The 26561-nt window shown below is 53.8% G+C and overlaps 1 protein-coding gene across 4 annotated transcripts in view; it reads right to left on the reverse strand.

Annotated features, from left to right (window-relative positions):
* Window positions 1–256: 256 nt before the first annotated feature.
* Window positions 257–26561, reverse strand: part of ABCB9 (ATP binding cassette subfamily B member 9) — a 35228-nt gene continuing 8923 nt past the window's right edge. For all 4 annotated transcript variants that reach the window (XM_070629252.1, XM_070629251.1, XM_070629248.1 and 1 more), the window contains exons 2-12: window positions 22155–22845; window positions 15637–15751; window positions 14932–15062; window positions 13748–13953; window positions 11484–11681; window positions 10115–10243; window positions 8147–8335; window positions 7490–7663; window positions 5200–5359; window positions 3776–3912; window positions 257–1513 (exon numbers count right to left, since the gene is read on the reverse strand). In XM_070629252.1, the coding sequence (XP_070485353.1) occupies window positions 1253–1513; window positions 3776–3912; window positions 5200–5359; window positions 7490–7663; window positions 8147–8335; window positions 10115–10243; window positions 11484–11681; window positions 13748–13953; window positions 14932–15062; window positions 15637–15751; window positions 22155–22761 (2307 nt within the window). In that variant the 5' untranslated portion in view covers window positions 22762–22845 and the 3' untranslated portion in view covers window positions 257–1252. The remainder of the gene's footprint in view (window positions 1514–3775; window positions 3913–5199; window positions 5360–7489; window positions 7664–8146; window positions 8336–10114; window positions 10244–11483; window positions 11682–13747; window positions 13954–14931; window positions 15063–15636; window positions 15752–22154; window positions 22846–26561) is intronic.

Genomic DNA, 26561 nt, shown 5'->3' on the forward strand with positions numbered 1-26561 from the left:
GGCCAGGGATGTAGAGGAGACAGGTCTCTATCACCCTGCACAAGCCCCCTGGAGACAGACAGACAGACACGAACGTCTGTACTGGAGATCCTGGGGACACGAAGAGCACAGACGGGAGGCTCCCAGACCTGGGAGAGGCCCTAGACCACCCAAGGTCTTTCTACAATTACACCAGGCAGGAGGAGAGCTGGATCTGATGGAAAAATCTAACCAGGTGATGAGGCAGAGGGCCCAGGAAGGGGTCAGAGGTCAAGGATCAGAGGTAGTACACTTTATTGACCAGGTTCTCCCAACATCTTACAACCTCCCCTACAAAGCCAGACCCCAGGCTTTGCCACCATCCCATCCACGGAACTGGAGGAGAATGTGTCTCCCAGACATCCAAAGGGCCTCAAAGAGCAGAGCAGCAGGTGGACGTGGTGGTGGTGGTGGTGGGGTGCCAGCCAGGCAGGGGAGGGGGGAGGGAGGAGGCAGGGCCAGGGGCTAAAGCTGGGTGCTGGGCCGGGACGCCCCGAGGCTCCGCCAGGCCTGGCCAGCCCTTCACTCCCCCAGTTGAGGTTCGCAGTGGTTCACAGTGAGACTGGCTTGGATTCGGCAGGGTGGCAGGGGTGACAGGCAGACAGGCGCCTGCCACTCTCCCGGCCAGCCCCTCGCCTGACTCACGAAGCTGGGAAGAAGGAGAGACAGAAAGTCCCCTCCCTGTGTCCTCCCACTGGGACAGGGAAGCCCCTTCTCTCACGGGACAAAGGGGAAGGGCCTAGTTCTCTCTGATGTCCCACAGGCTATTAGGAAGGGTTACTCACTCCTGGTTCAGAAGTTTCTAGAATACCTCAGTGAACTTGCCCACCATTACTCCCAATTATAAAAATGTTTTTGAAATCTAGGAGTTGACAGGGTCCCATGGAACCTAGCAGTAAAAACCTGGTAAGATCTTGGTTTAAAAAGGTGGCTCTACCTTTGCTTAGAAGCCTGGGGAGACCAGATGGAGAGACCAGCGGTGTCCCCACTGCCCAGACTGGAGGGGGTGGCTCATGGCAGCAAGGGGCTGGTGGTGGCCCAGGGAACAGGGTGGGAACTAGGGGCAAGATGCAGGAAGCAGTGACATGTGGGATACGGCAGGTCGCCTCCAGTGCTGTGGGCCTGGGCTTGGAGGGCAGCCGGGGGCTGCCGGGGGCTGCCGGGGGGCCCCAACGGGTACGCCTGCCACGCGGGCACCAGGGCCTCTGCCCCACAGGAGAGGCAGGGCTGATGGTCAGGCCTTGTTACTGCCATTGCCCGGCGGCTCCTGGTGGATAGCTGTGTAGTCTGAGGAGGGCTCGAGCCCCAGCATCTGCCGCTGCACTAGCTTGGCGTAGAGGCCGCCCTGGGCCAGCAGCTGCTGGTGTGTGCCCTGCTGCACCACGTGGCCCTTGTCCAGCACCACGATGAGGTGTGCCCGCTCCACCGTGCTCAGCCGGTGCGCGATGATGAGCACCGTGTGCTTCTGCAGGTTGCCGTGGATGGCCTGCTGGATCTGCGGAAACAGGAGGGGCTGGCTCACGTGGGCGCCGCCTCAGCCACCCACAACCCGGCCCAGTCCTGCCTGGAGCCCAGCTCCACCACTTCCTAGTGATGCTTAACCTCTCTGAGGCTCAGTTCCTCATCTGTAAAGCGAGGGCTTGCACATGACCTGCTCTCTGGGTTCCGTTCCTGGGGACAGAGCTCAGTGCCCACAGGAGGCAAGGCTCGTGAGTGACACATGGGCCCCAAGCTGGTCGTCTTCTGGTCCTGCTGCTCCTTCCTCTAACCTTGGCCTTGAGTGATGGTCTCACCGTCAGCCCCAATTCCTCATCCTTCCATTATTGCCCAAATCCAACCCATTAGCAAACCCTGCAGATCCTGTCTCCCCAGTTTCTCTCGCTCTGTCCCCTCTTTCTGCGTCCACCACTGCTTCTCATCTGGATGCTGGCAACTCTCCTGCCCTGCTCCCTTTTCCACTCCCCACACGGATTTAAATGTTTAATCAGTTTTTGTTGAATTCCTACTCCAAGCCATCCAACAACTTCTCGTCCCACTTAGGATAACACCCAGACTCCTGGGAGAGTTTAGGGCTGTGAAATTATTCTGTATCTCCGATGGTGGACAAGTGACGTTCTGCATTTGTCAAAACCACAGACCGGACAGCACAGAGAGTGACCCCTAATGGAACTACGCACCTGAGTTAGTAACAATGCACTAATATTGGTCCTTCAGTCGTAACAAATGGACCACACCCATGCAGGACGTTAATAATAAGGGAAACGGGGGCCGGATAAAGGGATATAAGGGAACTCTCCATACTTTGTGCTGTTTTCTCTAAACTGAAAACTGGTCTAAAAAAATAAAATCTATTAATAAAAAAAAAAAAATCCCTCCAACTCGTTACCAGGGCCTGGGGAGCTTCTCTCCCTTTGACTCTATTCGCACCTCGCTCTCTTTGACTCCCACCCGTCTGACCTTCGGGCTTGGCTGTGAACTTGCTCCAGGCCTTTCACCCTCTGCCCTTACCCCAGAACTCCCCATGGCTGGCTCCTTCCCTTTCGGGTCTCAGCTCAAATGGTACCTGATGACCCTGGTTCTATCGCGTGAACTGCAGACTCTCGGCACAGATAAGCCCCTCCACACCGTGCACTGAGACTCCCCACTCCAGCACGAGGCCTTGTCCAGGGATGAGCCCTGGACCCCTAGTGCTCAGTGCGGCCAGGAGAATCGACTGTTCCAGCCAACACCTGGTGGTAGGTGCCTGACCTCCCTTTCTTACAGCATTTACCAAAAAGGGCTTAAAATTGCAGATCCTTCCTCTGTCCCTTTGGGCTATATACAAGAATCTCCTACAACTCAGGAGTCTTCCTCAAGGACCTGAGGGCCACTCCTTTGAAACACGGTCATGAGGAAGGACAGGGTCTGGCCTCCCAGCCTCTACGGGCGGGTGGGATCCTATCTTCAACGGCTGCCAGCTAGCGACCCCACTGGACTAATCGCCTTCACGCTGACCAACCCTTTGTCAGCTCTCCCTTGAGCCCCTGCTCTGTCCCGCTCCCAACGCCCTCATTCTCCCTTTACAACGCCCCTCACCACTGTCACCTCTGCACAAATCAGAATGGAACTCAGCTCTTTCCCCATCTGCCAGAGTTACTGCATAAAAGCTGTTTTTCCAGCTGTAACTAATGTCCGGTTCTGTTTCCCTTTGACAGTGGTGGCCCCTCAATCTCTATCACATGACGGTTTCATTTTCTGTGGAGCATAGGCCACAGGCCGAACTCCTGCTTGTCTCCTCGTTCATCATCTGTCTTCCCCCTGGACTGGAAACGCCAAGCGGGCAGGGCTCTGTCTGTCTGGTCAGCCGCCACTGGGACCCCAGCGCCTGGGACGTGCCTGGTACCAGAGAAGCGCAGAGAATACCTACCTGCGTAATAAGTGGGTCCATCGGGGAGAGACTGAGGTAGCTGGTCAGCTACAAATCATTGCCAGACGCTCCTTCCCAGGGAAGTGGGACTCAGAGAGGGGAAGAGACCTGCTCATGTTCTGCGTGGCAGGGCGGAGCTCCTGGCCCACGCTCCTGCACGACCCTCTCGCACAGCTGCAGTCCAGGCCCCGGGCTCCTCTCCCCGGCTCCCCACCTCGACTGGGACACCCCAGTCCCGGAAGCTGGCGGCCTGGGAAACCCCTTCCCAGCACCTGTCTGCCGGGTGGAGGGGGGACTGGACCACTGGAGCTGCTCCCTGTTCCGGCACCACCCCGCCACCTGGCCACTCACCAGGTACTCGCTCTCGGCATCCAGCGCGCTGGTGGCTTCGTCCAGGATGAGGAGGGGTGGGTTCCGCACCAGAGCCCGCGCCAGGGCCACCCGCTGCTTCTGGCCACCTGACAGCTGGGCGCCCTTCTCCCCGGTCTCTGCGTGGCGGAGGCACAGGAGCAGGTGAGCGGGAGGCGAGGCCGGGGCAGCCTAGGGAAGAGCGAGACGCCCCTCCTCCACCTTTCCCTGCTTTCCCTGCCGCAGGGGGAGCCGAGCTTTAGGGAAAAGGTGTGGCCAAAAGCACCAGCGGCTGGGCCTACCCACAGCTCTCAAACTCCATGAAAGGATGCTGTTCCTCTGCGTTCATAATATGCATGCCAATTACGACTGCACGCAGTTGGCACCAAGATTCCAAATTTTACTCATTAATTCGGCAAACATCCAAATGTTTGATAATCCACTGTGCTGGTGTGGCTGTGGGGAGACAAGCCCCCTCTCTTCCTGGGCCAGTGTAGCTCGTGCAGTCCCCATGGCTGGTAATGACGGGGCTGCAGCTACACACCTCTGTGCCCAGGGGTTTGTAATGCGCAAGTCGCGGATCACAATTACAGATGCACACCCCTTGCACAGCAAACCCACCACGATGAGTTTTCCCTACAGACCAACTTTCCCGTGTGCAGCGAGGTACACGTGCTGTGTGTGGCTCACAGCACTGTTACTGCAAAAACAAACCTACCCAAATGTCCATCGGTAGGAAACTGAATAAATAAATTGTTTACCAAGTAAATTATTATAAAGCCCATACACTGGAACACTATGTAGCTGTTAAAAAAAGACCATGGCAGCTGTCTCGGTCTCAATCTGCAGAGGCTGCAAGATATTCTGTTCAGTTAAAAAAGCCAGGGGCAGAATATAAGGTGCTGGTTTTTCTGTAAAGGGTGGGAGGGAATAAAAATACATATTCATATTTGCATAAAGAAACTCCAAAAGGACGCGTAAGAAACAAGTGAAAGAGGTTTTGGTGGGGGCAGGAGGAAACGGGGGGTGGAGAAATGGATGGAATAAACTTTTCACTGTATACCATTTTATATATTTTTTAGTTTTGAACCATGTGAATAACTCCTTTTCAAGAGTTAAAATTGTAAAGTATATTAAATATAATGAAATATATAATATGAATGAACATATTGTTAAATTTATTAAATTAAAATGTTAATTTATTAATATAATAGTAAATAATTGTAATAAATACAATACACACATGTTATTTAAAAGTAATAATGTTTCGGAACTAAATAGAATTGGTGGTTGTACAGTATTGTGAAGGTACTAAATGCCACTGAATTGTGCGTTTAAAATGGTTAAGTTCATGTTATGTGAATTTCGGGTCACATCCCTGAGGGTGGACCTTCAGGCCCGGTGGAGGATGCTCCTGGGCTCTGTACCTGTGTTGTAGCCGTCCTGGAGCTCCATGATGAAGCCGTGGGCATTTGCCTTCTGCGCAGCCTCCACCACCGTCTCGAAGGGCACGGAGGGCAGGCCATAGGAGATGTTGTCTGTGATGGAGCGGGCAAACAGCACTGGCTCCTGGCTCACCAGGGAGATCTGTGGAGGAGGAAGGATGGGGCATGAGAAGCCAGGGACGCCTCCGTCCAGCTGTCGCCAGGAACGTCGCCAGCCCCGGGCCTGGCTGACGCCAGGGGTCTCAGGTCTGACATCTGATCAGGGCCTGTGCGCGGCTGCTGCACTCAGCTGCCTCTTTTCTTTCCCAACAGAGGAGTCCACTTTCTGCACGAGCCTCCCCTGACCAACACTGTGGGGACCGCTCGGCCCACTGCTCTGGGCTAAGCCTGCTTCCCGGACCGCCGAGAGGGCGCGCTGTCTGCCCTGTCCTGGCAAAAAGAGAACGAGAACAACGTGGAGGGTAGCTCTCTGAGTGGGTCTGTCCAGGGCAGGAGGCGAGGCCACAGCAGGCCCCCCAGCCACAAAGACCTCCCGACTGTTGGCCCTCCCTTCTAAATTTAAAGGAGCTATTGTCCCATGGTCCCAGGTTTAGGAATTTGGCCTACAAAAACGATAGTATGGAGGCTATCACTGCAATGGCGTAAATAGCAAAAGAAAAAATAGCAAAAAAAAAAAAAAAGAAAAGAAAAAGGAACAATCTAGTTGTCCATAAATTGGGGATTGGTTAAATAATTACAGTGCATCCATAAAATCAAATTGCAATATATATATACACACACACACAGTGCAATTCTATTTTTGTTAAGAAACTATATAAGTGCCTTTACAGACTGATCTATTTATGTAAGATAGGAAACAGGCTGAGAGGGCTATTTGCTCCCAGTTAACACCGGTCACCTCCACAGGGTGGAATCTGAAAGGTGAGGTGGAGGGGAACTCTCACGTCTTAGGTAGAAAATTCTCTGAATATATGGGAATATGGTTAGATTGTTGCCTCTTACTGTTTGAGGTTTATGAAAATTAAAATTTTTAATTTAAATTACAGAGAAGGTATTCACAAAGGAAATGCAAGTGGTGAATAACCATACGAAAAAGTATGTAATATCTTTAGTCGTCAGGACAATGCAGAAGATGTCAAGGAGCGACTCCATGCACTCACCACCTGGCAGAAATCGGGGACTGATGATAGCAGCTGTCTGAGAATGTTAGGTGTCTGGGCATATTAACTATTAGGCGCCACTTCCAGACCCCTGGGGGTCGAACACCTGGAACCACTTGTAGCCACCTATCCCTGGTTACATGAACATGCATGGGCAGATTTATCAATCTGTGGCCTCTCCACCATACAGAATTTGGTTGGGGGTCCTGGAATATCTGTGGCAACCCTCAGGCTCTCACATAATTTAATGTATGTTGATGATGTACATGGTGCCTCCTTCAAAGTTGGCGTTTCTTGTATAGTGTACAACCTGAACAACAATCTGGGGCATCCCTGTTCTTATGCCAGAACAGGATCAAGTGTTGAGGCTCCTTTTCTGAAAGGATTACCAAAAACTGTATGGTCATGAATAGCCTCCTTTATGTACTGGCGATGACTTGACTGTGGAACAACTGGAACTCTCACCCACTGTGAGTGGGAATGTAAAGTGGTATGATCACCTTAATGACAGTAGCTACTAAAGTTGGGGATACACATCCAGTCTGGGAGAACATAACCATGCACACCAGGAAATATGGACAAAATTGACCATATCGGTATTGTTGGTCATAGGAAAAAACAGCAGACAACCCAAATATCCATGAGGAGCAGAATGCATAGATTGTGACAAGTGTACACAGTAGATCAGCATCCAGTAACGAAAATGAAGGAACCACAACCACAGCCGCAACCTGCAGGACTCGCAAATAATGTTGGGTAGAAGCAGCAGGATGCACACGAATGCACGCTCTGTGATTCCAGGCAGATGAAGTGCAAACCCAGCCAAACACAGCTGCGCTGCCTGGGGAGGCACACGGAGACGGCGAGAAAACAGAAAAGCAGGGAAATTAGGATCATAAAAGCCAGGCGAGACACTGCTTGTGGGGGGAAGAGAGGGACCCATGCGGGCCTTCTGGAGTGCCGGAATGTTCTCTCTCTTGACCTGGGTGGCGCTACACAGGTGATGATGATTCAGACCTTCCTTGGGCTGCTCTCTGCATCTGCATTACAGCTCACCAAACAGAAGGTGAGACAGAGAGGGGCGGAGGAGGGCAGCAGGGCCCCTCACATACCGCTCGGTGCAAGTACTTGTGGTCATAGGCGCCGATGGGCTGCCCGTCCAGCAGCACGCGGCCCCCCTCCAGGGGGTAGAAGTTCTCCAGGATGTTGACGCAGGAACTCTTCCCACTGCCCGAGGGCCCCACGAGCGCAGTCACCTTCCCTGGGGACAGGCTGAAGGAGACATTCTGCAAGGAACAGGCAGACACGGTTGGGGCCACCGGCTTAGATGCTCTGGCCTCAGACACGGGTAGGTGCCCTTCCCAGCCCGCCCTGTGCTCCTATGCCATGGTTGGGCACTGCTGGTCCCCCAGGATGCTCTCCTTTCTCGGATTTGGCAGCACTTTTATACTTATTTCCTCTGCCTGGAACGTTCTTTCCGTAAAGAGCCAGCTGGTGTGGCATCTGCTCCTCGTTCAGGTCTAAGCTCAAATGTCACCTCCTCCGAGAAGCCCTCCTTGACTGTTAACACCATCTCTGCAGACTGCCCCTGTCACGCCACCCTGATCTATTGCCTTCCTAGCACTTATCCCAACTGGAGCCCAAACTGCCCCAGGGCAGGGACTGGCCTTCCGTGTTCCTGGCCACACCGCCAGGGCCTGGCCTGGATTAGGTGCAGAGGGATGGGATGAGGGAAAGGAAGACCTGGGCAGGCCTCGAGCCCCTCTCACCTGCAGGACTTGGGTGTGGGGCCGAGTGCGGTAGGTGAAGGTCACGTTCTCAAAGTCCACTCGGCCCACCAGGTGGTCAGGGGCCAACTTCCCATCGTGCACCATGGTTGGCTGCCGGTCAATGAACTCGAAGACCTTCTCGGCGGCCCCCACTCCCTGCATCAGGCCACTGTAGACGGAGCCCATGGACTGCGGGGGAGGAGATGCGTTCCTGCCCCACCGACAGGCCATCCCTGGGCCCCCCTCCTTGTGCCAGAGGGATGAACGGGGTGCAGAGAGAGCAAGGACACAGAGCAGCTCTGGGGGCACCGGAGGCTGCTGGCGCCCACCTGCTAGTGCAGCAGCCAGTGACGCTAAGGAGAAACTGAGGACAGCCGCACAAATGCCAGCACCCTTCCCAGAATACATGGGGAGCCGGCACGTGGCAGTCACCACACCTAAATCTGCCCCCGCCCAGCAGGGGAGGTGTCACTGCCCCCCAGAGAGGGAAACGGAAGCACAGGGAAGTCACACGAACCAGCCACAAGGCGGCCGAACAGGAATCCGCCCTTCCTCCTTCAGCTGCCACAGCATTTAAAAAATTTCACTTGTAAAAATGGCTCTTAATTTATACTCTACGTTCTCCTTGGGTAAAAATATACACAATATAAATGTGAATAATGAGGACTCATGTTATTGAGCACTTTGTTTATGTTAACGGGTAGGTTCTATCATCATCTCCTCTTTGCTGATGAGGAAACTGAGGCACAGAGAGCGCAAGTAACTTTCCCCAGGTCACACAGCTGGGAAGTGCCACAGCCAGGACTTGAACCCAGGCATGCCCGGCATCTGAGTGCTGTGACTCAGTGTCCCAGTTGGTGACGTGGGGGTGACATTAGTTCCAGTGTCACGGTTTTGTGAAGACAGTGCTCCACCACACCACCGTGATGACTGCTATCATTAATATCAAGATATTACTATGCATATTCAGGTACAAGTGTGCGTGCACGCTGTCCTTCATGCCTCATCCCAGAGGCGGCCCCGGTTATCCATGTACTGGATCTTTCCAGCCCTTTCTCTGAGCATTTATAAACATATGCACGTATATGATTAAAAAGTTTGAGATCTGAAAAAACACAAATGGGATCAGACTATCCCTATTGCTAAGGGATCAGCTTTTTCACTGTGATAAAGCTTCGGGCTCTTTCCACGCCGGGGCACACAGACCCACCTCAGTTCTGCAGCTCTGCCTGGTTTTACAGGACAGGTGGACTGTTTCCGGAATCCCGATGTGCCGTATTTACCCAAGCCCTACCGTATTTACCCAAGCCCTGGTCGGTGGGCCCCTGGGGTTGTTTCAGCTCTTCCCTGTTACAAACACTGCTGCACCGAACATCCCGGGACAAGCACCTCTGCCCCTGGTGTGGGTACTTCTGAGGCACGGGGCCCTGGAGGGAGAAGTGCTGAGACAAATGACACTGCATGTGTGACAGTGTCCCATGCAAAGTGCCACCTGCAGCAGATGCCCCCACAGACACGTCCTTGGGCTTCATCACTGTGGGAAATAAAGGCCAGGTCTGCTGGAGGGAGAGCCCAGGTGAAGACGTGCTCTAAAACCACCACTGTGTTTTCCATGGCACTGCTCTTTAAAGTGGGTTAAAATAACGCCGGGCCCCTCTGGCTTTGAACCCAGTTCCCACACAGACGCGGAGGGCAAGTCACTTAACATCACTGAGCCTCAGCTTTTTCTGAGAAATGGGAATCTGCCTAGCACGGAGGCCTCCCCGGAGCTCTTAGGAGCATTTTCTGAAATAACTGTCGCTGCCACCTGTCGGTATTATCATCATTATTGGCATTATCACATTCTCTCCTTACCTACCTTAGAAAGAGTACCACACCCCTGGACCATGGAGCACCCCCTGATTTGGATCCCTCTCCCTCACACACCCCTCCCTTCTCCCAGGACCCCTCCCCCAGCCAGCCCCTCACCTCCATACAGTCGCCCAGGACAAACTCGTAGATAATGAAGGAGATGAGGTTGCCGCTGGTCATCTGCCCTGAGATGATAAGGTGGCCCCCGTAGTAGAGGATACTGACCTGGACCACCAGGAGTGTGAGCTGGGGGCAGAGGCAACAAGGGATTTGGGTCAGATCGGCCCCCTATGGCCCCCATTCCTGTCCCCCAGGCTGCAAGGGGACGTGAGAGCAGCTGTGGGCTGTGCCCTCCCAGCCACAAACTGAAACTCCCGCCAGCCTCGGGGATGTCCTCCCACGTGCTGGTGCTATCTGTCCCTCACATCCTCCCCCGCCCCCGCCGTGGAGTTTTTCCTGGCAAAGGCCTCCAGCTGGAGTGGGCCATGGGCCTGGCTGAGAACAAGGCTTCCTTTGTAAGGCCCTGGCACACACATGCAACCCCCAAGTGCCCCGGCTAGGCCAAGAAGGAGTTCTTAGGCCTCCTCCTCGTTGGGAAGAGCGAGGCTCAGAGAGGTCAAGTCCGCTGGGCACACCATGAGCTGGGCAGAGCAGGACGATGCCGTCTGTTTCCTCGCCCACAAGGCTCCACGAGGGAGAGCTTGTCCAGGGTACACCCCACCCTCCCGAGCCTGGGGTGTGTCTGGGAGAGGAGAGGGACCAGTCAGGGTCCCTATTTGCCCCTCCCACTGCAGGCCCCATAATTAGGTCCTGGCTAGACCCCAAGTGTCCTTGTGCAAGCAACAAAGGCGCCCCTGTGGGGCACCGACTGCAAAGGGGCCCGCGAGCTGAGCTGGATTTCCGCCCCTTCTCCTCCCTGGCTCGGCACTTCTGAGGGGCGGCCTGCCCAGGGGGGACCCAGACAGTCCCTGTCCCTTGGACCCCCTGTAGACCAGCAGCATGTTCTTCCCTCTAAATTCCAATCCCTCCTCATTCCTGCCCCAGCTGACCCCCTATGTGCCCACCTCCCAGATGTGGCAGCGACAGGACCTGAGCCCTCCCCATCCTCCAGGGAGGGGCTGCGACACTCCTCAGAGAGTCAGCAGACACTCTAGGGGGCAGGTGAGGTTGTGACCCTGGATATGTGGGAAAGTGGCCTGGCCTCCGGGTGACGCCCCTCCCCGGCAGGAATGCCTCCCCAGCTGAGAAAAGCCAGCTCTCAGCCCGCTGCCCAGGCCCCGGCAGGACGGGAGGGGGGTCCTCTGTGAGGACGCAGGCTTTTCCAGAAAGATTCTCCCGGACAAGCAGAAAGCTGCCACTGAGTGCAGTCAGGTGCAAGCGGCCTGACACCGACACACAGGGACCCGGGCTACGGTCCTGATCAAGGGCTCTGCCATCCTTGGTGCTGTCCCCACCGTCAGCCCTGCTGGGGGCGAGGGCCACGTACCCCGCTGCCCCAGACGTAGTAGGTGTAGGCCGCTGCCTCCTTCCTGTTCAGCTTGTACACCTGCTGCAGCTTCCGCGAGTACACCTCTGCCTCCTCCTCCTCGTTGGCAAAGCTGCGGACCGTCTTCATGGCGCTGATGGTCTCCTCCGCCGTGTTGCTGGCTCTGGCCAGGGCGCTCTGCACATCTTTGGAGAGCCTCTGTGGGCAGGAGGGGGGACAAGAAAGAGGGGACACCAAAACAGACAGTCTCAGTTTCCAGCTGAGCCCCAGGCCTCTCTGGGTCTTTCTACCCTTCGTTGCTGCCAGCTCCATGCGGGGAGTCCCAAGGACGAAAGGATAAGACCCAGCTCTCCTTTCTCCCCCATCTTTTGGCTCCACTTGACAGACTTAGAGAATAGATTCCAGCTGGATTCTAGGGGTGACATCCCAAGGTTCTAGCTCCTGAAGGATGGGAGGCTGACCGTTAAGTCATCTCCAGTAGTCAAAGGAAGTTACTCATGACCGTACAGTTTTTGGTAATCCTTTCAGAAAAGGAGCCTCAAAACCTGTTTTTGTACTGGCATCAGAGCAGGGATGTCCTGGATGGTTGTTCAGGTTCTACACTATACAAGAAACACCAACTATTACGGGGACATCATTTACATCATCAACGTTACATTAAATTATGTGAGGGCCTGAGGGTCGGCACAGAGATTACAGAATACCTAGCCAAGTTCTAGATGTTGGCAGAGGCCATGGGTTATATCCGCCTGCATGGTGTGTATAACTGGGGAAAGATGGTTGAGAAGCGGTTCCAAGAGTGTGACCAGCAGGCTGCTGCCCCTCAGAGTTCTGGAAGCAGTGTCTGGGCAGAGCTGCTCAGGTTTTGCAAGAGTCACCACACTCAGAGTCTCCAACGAGCCTGGAAGGCCGCCAGGGGTTCCTGGGCGGGGTCCTGCCCAGACACGTCCCAGGACCTGCAAGTCCCGCGCAGCCATCGGCGGCTGCCAACTTGACCCGGTGCCGCACTAACGCCTGCAGGCTGCAGACCGGAGCAGGGGGGCCTAGGGGTTTCGCCCACTCGGCCCAGGGCCGGCCAAGGTGCGCAGGAGGAGGGCCGATGAGGAGCGGCGGGGTTTCCTGCCCCGCTCCCGCTCCCGGGGCCTGCAGGGAGGGAGGAAGAGCGGGGTGGGGAGCAGAGGAAGGGGACCCGTGGGGCTCTAACTCGCAGATGTACTTTTTCTGCTGAGGACGGAAGACAGCACGGCCTGTGACCCCGAGGCGCAGGGAGAGGCCGTCCGGGCGGCAGGCTCTGCCAGAAGGTGACACAGCGGCTGCGGGGAACCGGGTCCTTTGGGCCTGGCCTCAGGTCAAAGGCTCCCAGGGCTCCCACTGAGCTGGGGACGCTGAGCCCATCAGGGTCTAAGCCCCGTGCTCGGGAGAACCCTGCCCCCCAGGCCCGGATCCCTGGGGCCTGCCACTGCCCCTGCCCGAACCCGGCCTTGGTTCGGTAGGGGCGGGGCACCACCAAGCAGGAAGCAGGCGGGTGTGGCGGGGGCCCAGCTCACGGGCTGGCCTTCCCGGCAGACGCAGTGCCAAGGAGGGGCTGGGGGACAGCGGCCTGTCCACACTGCATCATGGGCCCGAGCCAGCCCCGCAGGAACGCACACTCTACAGAAAGGGGGCACACGGCCCCTCCAGTGCCACAGAAGGTCTGCAGAGATGCGCGCCTGGGGCCCTGCTGCCTCCCTGCCCTCATTTCCCATCCCCCCGCACCGCTCCAGCCTCCCTGGCCTCCCTGAGGCTCCTGAGACACACCAGGCACGTGCCCACCTCAGGGCCTTTGCACCGGTTGTGCCCTCCTCCACTTGGAACACCTCTTGACTCAAATGTCGCCCTCTCAGAAAGACCTATTTAAAATCGCACCCACCCGCATGCTCCTAATCTCTTTCCCTCCCTTCATTTTTCTCCCAGCACTTAGCACGTTTTACTGTATTATATATTCTCATCATTAATATTGTTGTTACTCATTGTCTGTCTTTCCCACCAGAATATAAGCTCCCTGTGGGCAGGGCCCTTGTCTGTTTCATTGATGGATCCTGGTGCTCGGGATGTAGTGGGTGCTCAATAAGTATTGATTGAATGACTGAAGGAACAAGTGAATGAATGCAAACACAGCCTCAAGATGGGTCCTTTGCTAGCCCCTGCGGCCCCCAAGCCCCTTCTGAGGGGACGCCTGGGAGCCACCACGCTCCTAGACCCAGGGAGGGACCAGGCGGGCCTACCTTGTAGTACCTGCCGTAGATGTCGGACACCATCATGATGATGGGGAAGCCCATGAAGGTGACCAAGGAGAGCTGCCACGAGAGGCTGAACATGAAGGCCACCACGCCTGTGACCTTGACCGTGTTCCGCAAGAAGATGTTGATGTTCTGGGAGACCAGGTCGCTGACCATGGTGGTGTCCGAGGTGAGGCGGGAAATGAGGTCCCCTGGAACACAGGCAGCTCAGCTCCCGCTGCAGCAACGAGGCCACTGCGGGCAGGGCAGGGGACTCGAGGCGGGGGGCTAGGGGGCTTCCAAGACAAGCGTGGGACAGGGCGGACCTCCCCCACCTTCCGGGCGGGGTGGGGAGGGAGGAAGAGATGCCCCTCGAGGGCCGCTCTGAGCCCAGCCCTTGACACCAGCCTCATGCCTCAGCTTCAGCACATCCCACAGCACAGAGATGGCGGCCGGGGCTCAGAATGGGAAGAGGCTCGCTCAGTGCCACACAGCTTGCCGGCGGCTGAGCCAGAATCAAAGCCACGTCTCCTGCCTGCCCTGGCAGAGGGATGAACTCCTCTCTTGCCTCACAGAGAAATGGCCGTCTGGGCCGGAGGAGGAGAAAAGGCAGATACTCTTTTACCAACCCCTGGATCCCGGGCTAAGAGCAACCCTATGGGGTGGCTGCTGTGATTGTTCCCATCTATTGTTCTTCGTGAGATGAAGAAACAGAGGCTCAGGGAGGTGAAGTTAGTGAGTGGTACGACCAGGCCTCAGACCCAGGCTGCTCTGTCTGAGCCTGGGAGCCTGGCCAGAGATGACACTGTCTGTCTGGCTCACCCTGTACCCCCACCCCACTCACCCCCATAGGTGCTGGGCCTCTCAGGCCACAGGCTTGGGCAGTCCTGGCCCTCACGATTTCCAGAGGGCAGTGGGAGGCGAGGCCTTGGCTCCTGCAGGGACCTCGGGTGGCCTGGCCAGGGTCCCAGGGCAGCCACAGCTCACACCCAAACCTCAGCCAGCAGGCCAGCTCCCCAGGGCTCGGGCAGGGCCAGGGGCCAGCCAGCCTGCTGGGGGTTTCCATCCTGAACTGGATGGAGGGGCCAGCGTGGCTGAGACCACGAACGTGCCCACTTAATTCCTCAATGCGAGGCAAGCCCACCCCGCCGGGCCCAGCCCCAGGTCACCCCAGGCCCCGGGGGACCAACCTGTGCGATTCTCGTCAAAGAAGCTCATCTCCTGAGACACCAGCGAGCGGAAGAGACGGTTTCGAAGGCGGATGTTCAGTCTGGCAAATACGAGGGTAAAGATGCCGCCCCGAATACCTGCGGCAAATGAGCTAATTGCAGATAAGAGATGTTACATAGAGCACGACGTCCTTCTGACAACCAACAGCTGCTACCTGGCTGTCCCCTCCCGCTGCTGGCAGGCATCGGCCACTTGCGGGGCGGAGACGGGATGGACCTCAACCTTGAGCCCACTCTCCAGGGCTGGCACCACCCCGAGGTCTCCCTTGTCCCCCAGCTGGAGCTCCCAAGGTGAGGGCAAAGGGGGACTGTGTCTACGGGTCGGTGAGGGACCCGACTTTGCCAGCCAGATCCCTCTCCCTTCCAGAACAGTGCAGACAGGGCTGGTCCTCGTCTTCCACTTGGAAAACAGCCAGGGAGGGTGAAAAGGGAACCCTTAAGGACTGCAGCCATTTTTAGGGACAAGCGAGTATGGCTCTAGGGTGTGGCTGAACCACATGGACATGGGTGCTAAGCCCTGTTTGTTGGTTACCACGGTGACCAGCTAAGGGACAGGCCCACCAGGGACATTTCTTGCACCCCTCTGGCCCATTTTCCCCTGAGGAGCTGCTCTCCCCCCACCAGCTGCGGGCCTCGGGGGAGGGAGTGGGGTCGAGCGCCGACTACCTGCCGAGGGCCAGCAGACACATGACAATGACGGCTGTGCTGAACTGCTCCATGCTCTTCTGGATGATGATGCCGTCGATGGCCCGGCCCGTGTAGTAGGGGAGGAAGGTCTCTCCTGCCGGAGACAGGGTGGGCTCAGGGGGCGTCTGCAGCCAGGGGAGCCCGCACCCCTGCTCCCAGAAGCCCACAGGCCACCCCTCTGCTTGCTCCACTGGGGGCGTTTCTCTCTGGGCAATCTCCAGCCTCTCCCCACGGCGGGAGCAGGGTGGGGGCCGCTGCTCAACGCTCTCTTTTCAGGGAGCAGGAACACAGGACATATGGGTTATTCCATCTACCCAGCCGGGGTCGGGGGTATATAACAGCCACCAGGCCCCCAGCACTCAGAGCACGGGACTCCGGGCGGAGGTTCATCCTCTCTGCATGCAGACTCGAGTTGGTCCTGTCATCACACCACTTTACAGAGGAGGAAAGCGACACTGAAAGGATGAGGTGACCCTCGCCCAGGCCACACAGCAATAGGGGCTGATGACGCCAAGTTCACATCCTTCTTCTCATTGACGGAGGGTTCAGAGTCCAAATTCTAGAACCTCAGATGTGGATATTCTGGCTCCGAGCAGTGCTGGAAATTGCCACCGCGGCCCTCCTGGTGGGCGCTACACAATTTGCCAGGTTATTTCCTACCCGTTTGTCTTAGTGAATCTTCACCACAATCCTGGGCAGGGGTGGGGAGAGGGGGTTGAGAAGGGATGTCACCCCCATCTCACAGAGGTGGAATGGGAGACTCAGAGAGGTGGAGTAATTTGCCTGAAGTCACACAGTAGTTAAGAGGCAGGGCCAGTACTCAAACCCAAACCGGCTTCCAATTTGGGGGCTCCTTCCTTGTCCCTTCCTTCCCGATAATCCGGGATGCCCACTCGTCTCATGGAAATGATAGACAGGGAATGAAACGCGGTCAGCCCAGGCTCTGTCCCGTTTCACTGCAGCTCTTGCCACAGGCACAGCTTGGCCTGGGGCTGGGCACACAGTCGGCACTCAATAAAGGTCAGTGAATGAATCCTGGGCAGATCTGGCCAGCCCCTCCTTGGCCAGCTCTACATGACTGGCCCAGTGGGGACAATGAGGGCTTCTGTGGGGTTCTGGTGCCCTCTGCTGGTCTTGGCACAGGGACCACAAGATGGCAACCTAGGGATCCTCAGTCCCTACAGTCCTCGGCCAGATGGGGTCTCCAGCCACCACTGTGGAGTTCCACGTGAGCGGAAGCTCTGCCTCAGTTTACCCACAGGGGAGAAAAGGGCATCAGCGAGCTCCAAAAGCATTTTGATTCCAGCAGGCACCGACGATATTAACCACAGCAGACGTTTCTCGAGCCCTTTCTGGGTGCAGGTGCTGGGCCACGCACATATGCCAACTCTGGGGTTGAATCTGCACAAGAGCCACATGAAACTCTCCAATCTGTCAGCAGATCCTGAGGCTTCACCTTCAAAATATTTCCAGAACCCGATCACTTTCACTGCCTCCACTGCCCACCCGGGTCCAAGCCGCCCATCTTGCCTAGACTATCTCAGTAACCAGCTCCTGGCTCTCCCTGCCCTTGTCCCCGTCAGCCTGTTCTCCACTCAGTTGACAGCAGGGTCTTGTGACACTGAAATCAGATCTTGTCGTACCTGAGCCCAAAACAGTCCAATGGCTCCCATCGCAGCCAGGGTAAAAGTCAAAGTCCTTACAGTGGCCAACGGCATCCTGCACAATCGGGCCCCTGTGACTGACGTGACTTCATCTTCTACCCTACCCCCACTCACCCTGTTCCAGCTCTGCTGGCCTCTTTGCTATTCCTTACAACCAGGCACTTTCCAGCCTCAGGACCTTTGCATGGGCTGTTCCCTCTGCTGGGAGCACTGTTACCCTAGATATCTGCTCCCTCATCTCTTTCAAATCTCAAATGCCTCCCTCCCATATAGGTATGGTATTATTATTCTTCCCATTTTACAGATGAGAAAACTGAAGCTCAGAGAGGTTAAGTCACTTGCCCAAGTTTATGTAGTTGGGTTGCCATGAAATCCATATTAAAGAATCTCAATTTAGGGGGCCGGCCCCACGGCTGAGTGGTTGAGTTTGCACGCTCTGCTTTCGCAGCCCAGGGTTTCGCCAGTTTGAATCCTAGGCGCGGACATGGCACCGTTCACCAAGCCATGCTGAGGTGGCATCCCACATGCCACAACTAGAAGGACCCACAACTAAAAATACACAACTAGGTACCGGGAGGCTTTGGGGAGAAAAAGGAAAAATAAAATCTTAAAAAATAAAAAAAAGAATCTCAATTTAATAGGAGATACTCAAACCTAAAACTGACCTTTCTTCCTAATCTGCAGTTTTTCTTTCAGATTATGAGATGTTAGTAAAAGCTGGGCCCTACTGGATGCTTGTTGATTGAAAAACAATTATTAATAATCACAGCACCTAACTTTCATGAAAAACTGATTTCTGCTGGGCACCGTGCTTCATCTCACTTAATTCTCACAAGAGCCCAAGGAAGTGCCCATTTCAGGATGAGAAACTGGAGCTTGGCTGGGATCAGTAAACTTGCGTGAAGTATCAGTGACGTCGGGGGCCTGAGCCCAAGTCGGAGGCAGCAACTTCGACCCAGCAGAAGCTGCCCAGGTGTGTTTCAGGACATCTGCATTCTCTGAGCGCGCCCCGGCTGACAGCAGGAACCTGGCAGGAAGCGAGGTCGTGGGGCACCATCTGCCCACACAGGCAGGACAGTCATCTGTTCGCTCATTCATTCGTTCACTCATCCCGTGAGCCTCCCTCTGTGCCAGGTATCAGGGGAGCAGGGAGAGTCGGACTCGGCCCCCACCTCTGAGGGGCTCAGCCTGGTAGTGCAGGCAGGAGGGTGGATGTATGCTTTTCATGTCACCAACACTGTAACTGAGGTGCAGACAAAGGGCCGCTGTCGGTGGAATCCAAGGAGGCTTCCCTGAGGAGGGGACATCTGGGCCTTGAAGCATGAGTAGGAGAACTAGCTGGTTAAACAGAAAGGATCACCCCAATATTCACAGCCACCAAAAGTTATCGGGAGCTCTCTATGTGCCAGGAGTGTCCGGGTGTCTTCCTTGTCTTAACTCACTGAGCTTCAGAGCCCCAACATGATGGGTCACATTATTATGTCCATTTTACGGCTGAGGAGCCTGAGACTTTGAAAGGTTAAGCAACTTGCCTAAAATCACACAGCGGTTAAGGGGCCAGGACTGAGAGGGCAGAAGGTGGACAGTCAGAGAAAGGGGCTGCGGAACTGGGGCCAGTTCTGGGCTTCGCCTGTCCTCTTCGAGAACACTCTGGCTTTGTGGCCACTCCCAGACTCTGTCCCCGTGAGTGAAACATGGAACCACTCGTGATCGCTGACACTCCTGAGTACTCACCTGTTGCACTAAGCTCTGCACATGCCTGTCTCCCATCTGCTTTATTCAAGCTTCACAACCTCATGGCATAAGGATACTACCAATCCCAGTCTCACAGACAAGGAAGTGAGGCTCTGGAAGGTTCGAGAACCTGCCCACGGTCACACAGCCAGGGAGGGAGCAGAATGGGATTTCCACCTAGGCCTCGTTGCCCCAGCTCCCGTGGAGTGTCCACCCTGCAATGCTGCCATCCTACCCTCGGTGCTGGAGTGGTGCTTTCAACCTGCCTGGACCAGACCCATAGTGACAAATACATTTTACATCACAAACCAGGTCACACTTAACACACAGGCGCATGTAACTCAAAGTTTCACAAAACTATACTTCATCTTTCCACAGACAATGTACTCTGATGGTCTCTAATTTCTTCTGCTTCATTACAAAAAATGCTTTGACCCAGCAATCCCACTTCCGGGAATTATCCTACAGATATACCCACATGCATATGAAATGTATTTATTGTAAGAAAAAGACTCAAAATAACCCACGAGTCCAACAACAGAAGACTGACTAAATAATCTATGGAACCAGACGAGGATGCTCACTTTCCCACTCTTATCTAACATTGTATCAGAGGTCGTAGCCAGAGCAATCAGGCAAGAAAAAGAAATAAAAGTGATCTAAATTGGAAAGGAAAAAGAGAAACTGTCGCTATTTGCAGTTGACATGATTTTATATATAGAAAACCCTAAAGAATCCACTAAAAAACTTTTAGAAATAATAAATGAATACAGTAAAATTGCAGGATACAAAATCAACATACAAAAATCAGCCGCATTTCTATACACTAACAATGAAGCAGCAGAAAGAGAAATTAAGAATACAATCCCATTTACAATTGCAACAAAAAGAATAAAATACCTAGGAATAAACTTAACCAAAGAGGTGAAAGATCTGTACACTGAAAACTGTCAGTTGGACTAAATTAAAAAAGACACAAAGAAATGGAAAGATATTCCACGCTCATGGATTAGAAGAATTAACATAGCTAAGATATCCCTATTTTCTAAAGCAATCTATGGATTCAATGCAATCCCTTTCAAACTTCCAACAACATTTTTCACAGATATAGAACACAGAATCCTAAAATTTATATGGAACAATAAAAGACCCCAAATAGCCAAAGGAATCCTGAGAAAAAAGAACAAAGCTGGAGGTATCACGCTCCCTGATTTCAAAACATACTACAAAGCTATAGTAATCAAAACAGCATGGTACTGGCACAAAAACAGACACACAGATCAATGGAACAGAACTGAGAGCCCAGAAATAAACCCACACATCTACGGACAGCTAATATTCGACAAGGGAGCCAAGAACAATGGAGAAAGGAAAGTCTCTTCAACAAATGGTTTTGGGAAAACTGGACAGCCACATGCAAAACAATGAGAGTAGACCATTATCCTACACCATTACACAAAAATTAACACAAAATGGATTAAAGGCTTGAACGTAAGACCTGAAACCATGAAACGTCTAGAAGAAAACATAGGCAGTATGCTCTTCAACATCGGTCTTAGCAGCATATTTTCAGGTACCATGTCTGACCAGGCAAGGGAAACAGTAGAAAAAATAAACAAATGGGACTACATCAAACTAAAAAGCTTCTGCACAACAAAAGAAACCATCAACAAAACGAAAAGACAACCTAACAAATGGGAGAAGATATTTGCAAACCATATATCTGAGAAGGGGTTAATATCCAAAATATATAAAGAACTCATACATCTCAACAACCAAAAAAACTACAACCTAACTACAAAATGGGCCAAAGATCTGAACAGACATTTCTCCAAAGAAGATATACAGATGGCCAACAGGCACATGAAAAGATGCTCAACATCACTAAGTATTAGGGAAATGCAAATCAAAACTATAATGAGATATCATCTCACTCCAGTCACAATGGCTATAATTAACAAGACAGGAAACAACAAGTTTTGGAGAGGATGTGGCGAGAAGGGAACCCTCGTACACTGCTGGGGGGAGTGGAAACTGGCGCAGCCACTGTGGAAAGCAGTATGGAGACTCCCCAAAAAATTAAGAATAGAACTACTATATGATCCAGCTATTCCACTGCTGGGTATTTATCCAAAGAACTTGAAAACACAAATGCATAAACATACATGCACCCCTATGTTCTTCACAGCATTATTCACAATAGCCAAGACTTAGAAGCAACCTAGGTGCCCATCAAGGGACAAATGGATTAAGAAGATGTGGTATATATACACAATGGAATACTACTCAGCCATAAGAAATGATGACATCCAGCCATTTGTGACAACATGGATGGACCTTGAGGGTATTATGCTGAGTGAAATAAGTCAGAGGGAGAAAGTCAAATACCGTCTGATCTCACTCATAAGGAGAAGAGCCATCACAGAGACAGAGATTGGACTGGTGGTTACCAGAGGGGAAGGGGGGAGGGGGGAGGGTGAAAGGGGTCATTAGGCACCTGTGTGTGGTGATGGATTGGAATTAGTCTTTGGGTGGTGAACATGATGTAATCTACGTAGAAATCGAAATATAATGATATACACCCAAAATTTATGTAATCTTATAAGCCAATGTTACCGCAATAAAAAACCAATAAATAAATAAAGTACTGCACAGTTAGTACACACACAATCAATCTATGGAATATCATGCAGCCCAAGAAAAGAATGAGGTACCGCATGGGAAAATTCCAGAATATATAGTTAAGTGAAAAAAGCAGGACCCTAAACAAAGTGTATGAGGTGGGGAGAGTAACGTGTTCATATGTGCATGTAGCTGTTACCAGGAAACACTGGAAACACATACAAGAAATGAATAAACGTGGTTTCCTGCCCGCTTGGAAGTTTCTGGAACCTTTTCCTGTAGTTGGCTCTGGGCAGGGGGATCAGGGTAGCCAGGGGCAGAATTAAAAGTGAAACTCTCAATGTTTACCTTTTCATAGCAACTTGATGTTTGAACCATGTAGGTAAAATGTTAAAAATTTCAGAGGAAAGAACAGGGGGTTATATCTGCTACACTGATTTCCTGGGTGCCCACCAGGTCCTGTGGGTCCTCACTTACCCAGAGCTGCCACGATGAGGAAGAAGGAAGCTGCCATGAGGAAGGCCACGTCGGGCTTGGTGTAGGACAGCAGCTTCTGCAGCGTGGCCCCCGATGCCTGCTCAGGTGGCGACTGGTCCTCCGCAGGGAAGCCCTCGGCCTCGGCCTCAGCACCTGTCCCTGGCTCCAGGGCCTTGGCGTCTGGTTGCACTGTGGACAGCAGCCACCAGAGCAGGAAGGAGGCAGCGAGTGAGATGTAAGTCCACACGAAGAGGGCCCAGAACCACGGGTCCCGGACGGGCTTGCGCACCTCGGAGAAGAGCAGCAGCTTCACCATGGTGTAGATGCCCGCGAAGAGGCACACGAGGGCAATGACCGTCCAGGAAGCCCGCAGCCGCCGGGGCCCCAGGGCACTGTTCTTGGCCACGCCGATGGTGGCCCCCAGCAGCAGGCAGCTGCGGTACAGGCAGGCCGCCCAGAGGTCCAGCACCGAGTCAAAGATGTTGAAGTGGCGGATGTCCTCCAGCAGGCTGCGGTCCACGTGGCTGAGAACGTAGATGGCTGTGGTCATGCCAATGTCCAAGCTCATGAAGGCCAGGGTCACCACCACCGCCTTCCACAGCTGCATCCTGCTGGCTGGCAGTGGGCAGGCGCCAATGGGCAGGCTCTGGCTCACAGGGGCAAGGCCATTGTTTGCAGGGTGAGGTCAGACCTGTGGGGGCGACAGGGCAAGGGGTTCAGGTTTGCTACTTGCTGGCTGTGGAACCTCAAGCAAGTCACCTGACAGCCGTGAGCGTCAGTTTCCTCATCTGTAAAATGGCACCGCCAAGAGTACTGATTTCATAGGGGTGCTGTGAAGACTCCATTCATCCAAGGAATCTCCACTGAGCGCCTGCTGGGGGCCAGACTGTTCTTTGTGTTGGGGATTTAACAATGAGCAAAAGGAACAAAGACCCCTGCTCTTGCGAAGCTGACACACTCGTGTCAGAGACAGATGATAAACATAAGTAAATGATATAGTATGTTAGGAGGTAAGGGGTGGGGGAAAAAAGAGTGCGGTGTAGAGGATGGGGGCAATGGGGGGGTGAGGGCAATTTTATTTTTTAATTTGTATTTATTTATTTTTACGGAAGTAGAGTTGACATAGGATATTGCATTAGTTTCAGGTGGACAAAATAGTGATTTGACATTTATTTACATTACAGAATGATCACTCTGATAAGACTAGTTGCCATCTGCCATCACACAAAGTTACTACGATATTGTCGACTATCTTCCCTATGCGGTACGTGACAGCCCCACGACTTACTTATGACTGGATGTTTGCACCTCTTATCTCCTCCACCTGTTTTACCCTTCCCCCTACACCCCTCCCTTCTGACAACCACTAATTTGTTCTCTGTAGCTACGAGTCAGTCTAAGGGCAATTTTAAATAGGGGGGCCACGGAAGACCTTGCAGTGAAGGCCACACTTGGGCCAGACTGAAAGAGGTGAGGGAGTCTGCCATGTGGATATCTGGGGGAAAAGCATTTTGGACGAGTGGAAGAGACAGTGCCAGAGACCTGAGGTAGGAGTGTGCCGACGTGCTTGAGGGAGGCAAGGAGGCCCCAAGAGGTTGGCAGGGGGCAGGGGTCTGGAGGACTTTGTCGGTGAAGCTGAGATAAGCAAAGTGTGCAATAAATGGTCGCTGTTTTTACTGCTACTGCTGCTACAATTACTACTAATTTCTCTGAACCTGTTTCCTCACTTGTAAAACGTCAGCGTGAGGTTTAGCGCGTGAACATCAGTTCTGGCACAGTGCCTCGTACATAATAATTACTGCTGATTGTTACCCCCATATACAGTGGGTGCTTAATAAATGTTTGTTCACTTCTCTCTCCCCAAGTAAACCTTTGTACTCTTAGATAAAGAGGGGACTGCAGGCTCTAGAGTGATTCAGGGACTTTCACATCTGCCTGGAAGTTTCCAGAATCTTTTCCTGTAGCCCAGGTTGGCCCTCACCCCCAGCCCTAGGACCTTTTGGTTTTCTGGAGCCTAATGTCTGCTTTGTCCAAAGCGTCCCCCACATGGGGCTCCTCGGGACTCAGCCGGGGCCTGGGAGACCCCAGGAGCTGCAGGGCCACCGTGGGATGTGGGCCTGGTGGCCTGAGTTTGGGAGTGGGGCTTGTCCAGGGCAGAAGTGGGACCGAGCTAGGGCATGCCTCCAAGTGCTACCTCTTGACTTCATTCTGTCCCTTTCTCTCTTGGGGTCTTTTTTGTCCCACCTGGAAAATGGGCAAAGCTCTGGAGTCCCCAAGCGGAGGGTGGAGGCATGGAACAACAGGAGGGGTGACTCTGAGTAGTGCAGGAAGGGGGGCCAGCCCGAGACACCCTCTCCCGCACAGCTCTGGTGCCCAAACCAAGGTGATGGACCTCATGTTCTGGAGTGACAGAAACCCCACACAACCCCATGAGGCTGGTTCCACATTCCTATCTACATTCGGGGAAACTGAGGCACAGAGGGGGAAAAGCACATGCCATATCACCCCGCTAACAAAGGCCCAAGCCAGGACTCGAGCCAGTATGTGAGGGATCCCAGCACCTGCCTCTCACCCTCTGAACCGCATGCCTGTATGTACACACGCCAGGTGCCCAAGAACTACAAGCTACAAGTTACACAGCACAGCCCTTCCTCTGAGCCCGCCCGTTACATGCCCGTGAGCTTTATATGTGTTCACTTATTTAATCCTCACAACAACTTTGTGAGATTTGCACTATCTTCATCCCCATTTAGCAGATGGAGAAACTGAGGCTCAGAGAAGTTAATAACTTGCCCCAAATCCTGAAGCTCGTGAGCAGCAGAGCTGAGATTTGAACTCAGAGCTGTCTGGCTCCAGAATCTAGGCTCCAACTGCTAAGCTAAGACGCCTGTCAATACAACAAGAGCCAACAGGGAGCGTTCAGCTAAGGAAAAGAGAGTCTACAGTCATGTGCCATACAAGGACGCTGTGGTCAAGGACAGAGCATGTACCACGGTGGTCCCAGAAGACCAGTGCCATAGAGCCTAGATGTGTGGTAGGCTGTGCCATCTAGGTGTGTGTAAGCACACGCGATGATGTTTGCATAACGACAACATCGCCTAGTGACGCATTTCTGAGAACTCAGCTCTTTGTAAGCGATGCATGATGCTTAAGCCCCCAGAAGCCAAGAAGCAGAGCAGATGACCATGATCACAGTGACACTGACAGCAACAACAGTAAAACCAGCTGACACTTATTGATGTTAAGGTGTGCCTGACACTGTTCTAGGTGATTTACATGCATTCATACTCAAGAGTCCTATGAGGTAGGTTCTATTATTATACCCATTTTACAGTTGAGAAAGTTGAGGCACAGAGAGGTTAAGTGGCCTGCCCCAGGTCACACAGCTACGAAGTGGCAGAGCTGGGATGTGAACCCAGGCTGTCGGGTTCCAAAGTCTATGCTCTTAACTCCAAAGTCCTAATCCTTCAAAACCAGCCTCTCCAGGGGTAGCCAAGCCCCCTAATGACACTCAGAAGGGGTCTGATATGCAGAGAGGACTGAGAGGTATGACGGTCCCCAAGCCTGGGCTTTGCCCTCACCCCAGCACTTCCAGGCAGACTCAAGTCTGTCCCAGAGAAGACGGCTGCCTTGTCAGCAGCTGCCCCTCCCGTGAGTGGGATCAAGGGCAGGGGAGGGAGCGGGGCCGGGATGGGAGGACAGACACCCCTTGCCCAAGCCCTTGCTGCATTCCCAGCCTCGGCAGGGCTGCCAGCGCAGGGCTCCTGTCTGCTGCAATGCAGAAGCCTCGAGGAGCCAGCGAGTGGGTGAGCGCGAGTCGGAGCCCAGAGAGGGATGCTCTTGGCCTGGTGCCACACCAGGCCTCCTGGCCAAGTGACTGCTGGCTGCCCAGGCCCTGCCAGCCACCTTGGCTGCTGCTCACCTCTTGGTGAGCACGAGGAGTTCCTCAGTCCCCAGAAAGGAGCTGGCGTTCAGAAATGGGACAGAAGGCAGATCTGCCAGAGACCAGCCCAGGGGCTTGGCTGCCTCTCCCGTCCCCCACCCACCCTCCAGTCACTGAGGGAGCTCCTTCCTGACTCCCCTCTGCTCCGCTCGGGTAATGTCAACCCCATTTGACAGCCACTCCCCGCACCCCCCCTCCTGGGGCCCCAGATGTTTATCTTTACTGGAATAAACAAAATTTCGCATACCAGCATGACAGTCTGTCTGAACCATGTTTTACAGAAGGGGGAACTGAGTTCCAGAAAGGGAGGGGGCAAGGCTTGTCTAGGGTCACCTAGTGAGCTGGGGGCTGAGCAGCAATAGCACCAGGGTCCCCCAGCTCCCCAGTGCTGAGTCCTCCTACTCCAGGTCTGATGGAGCAGAATGCAACTCGGGTCGGGTTACAGCCCTTGGTGGGGACAGGCT

This window comes from Equus przewalskii, chromosome 7, assembly GCF_037783145.1.
Source record: "Equus przewalskii isolate Varuska chromosome 7, EquPr2, whole genome shotgun sequence".
Lineage (NCBI taxonomy): Eukaryota > Metazoa > Chordata > Mammalia > Perissodactyla > Equidae > Equus > Equus przewalskii.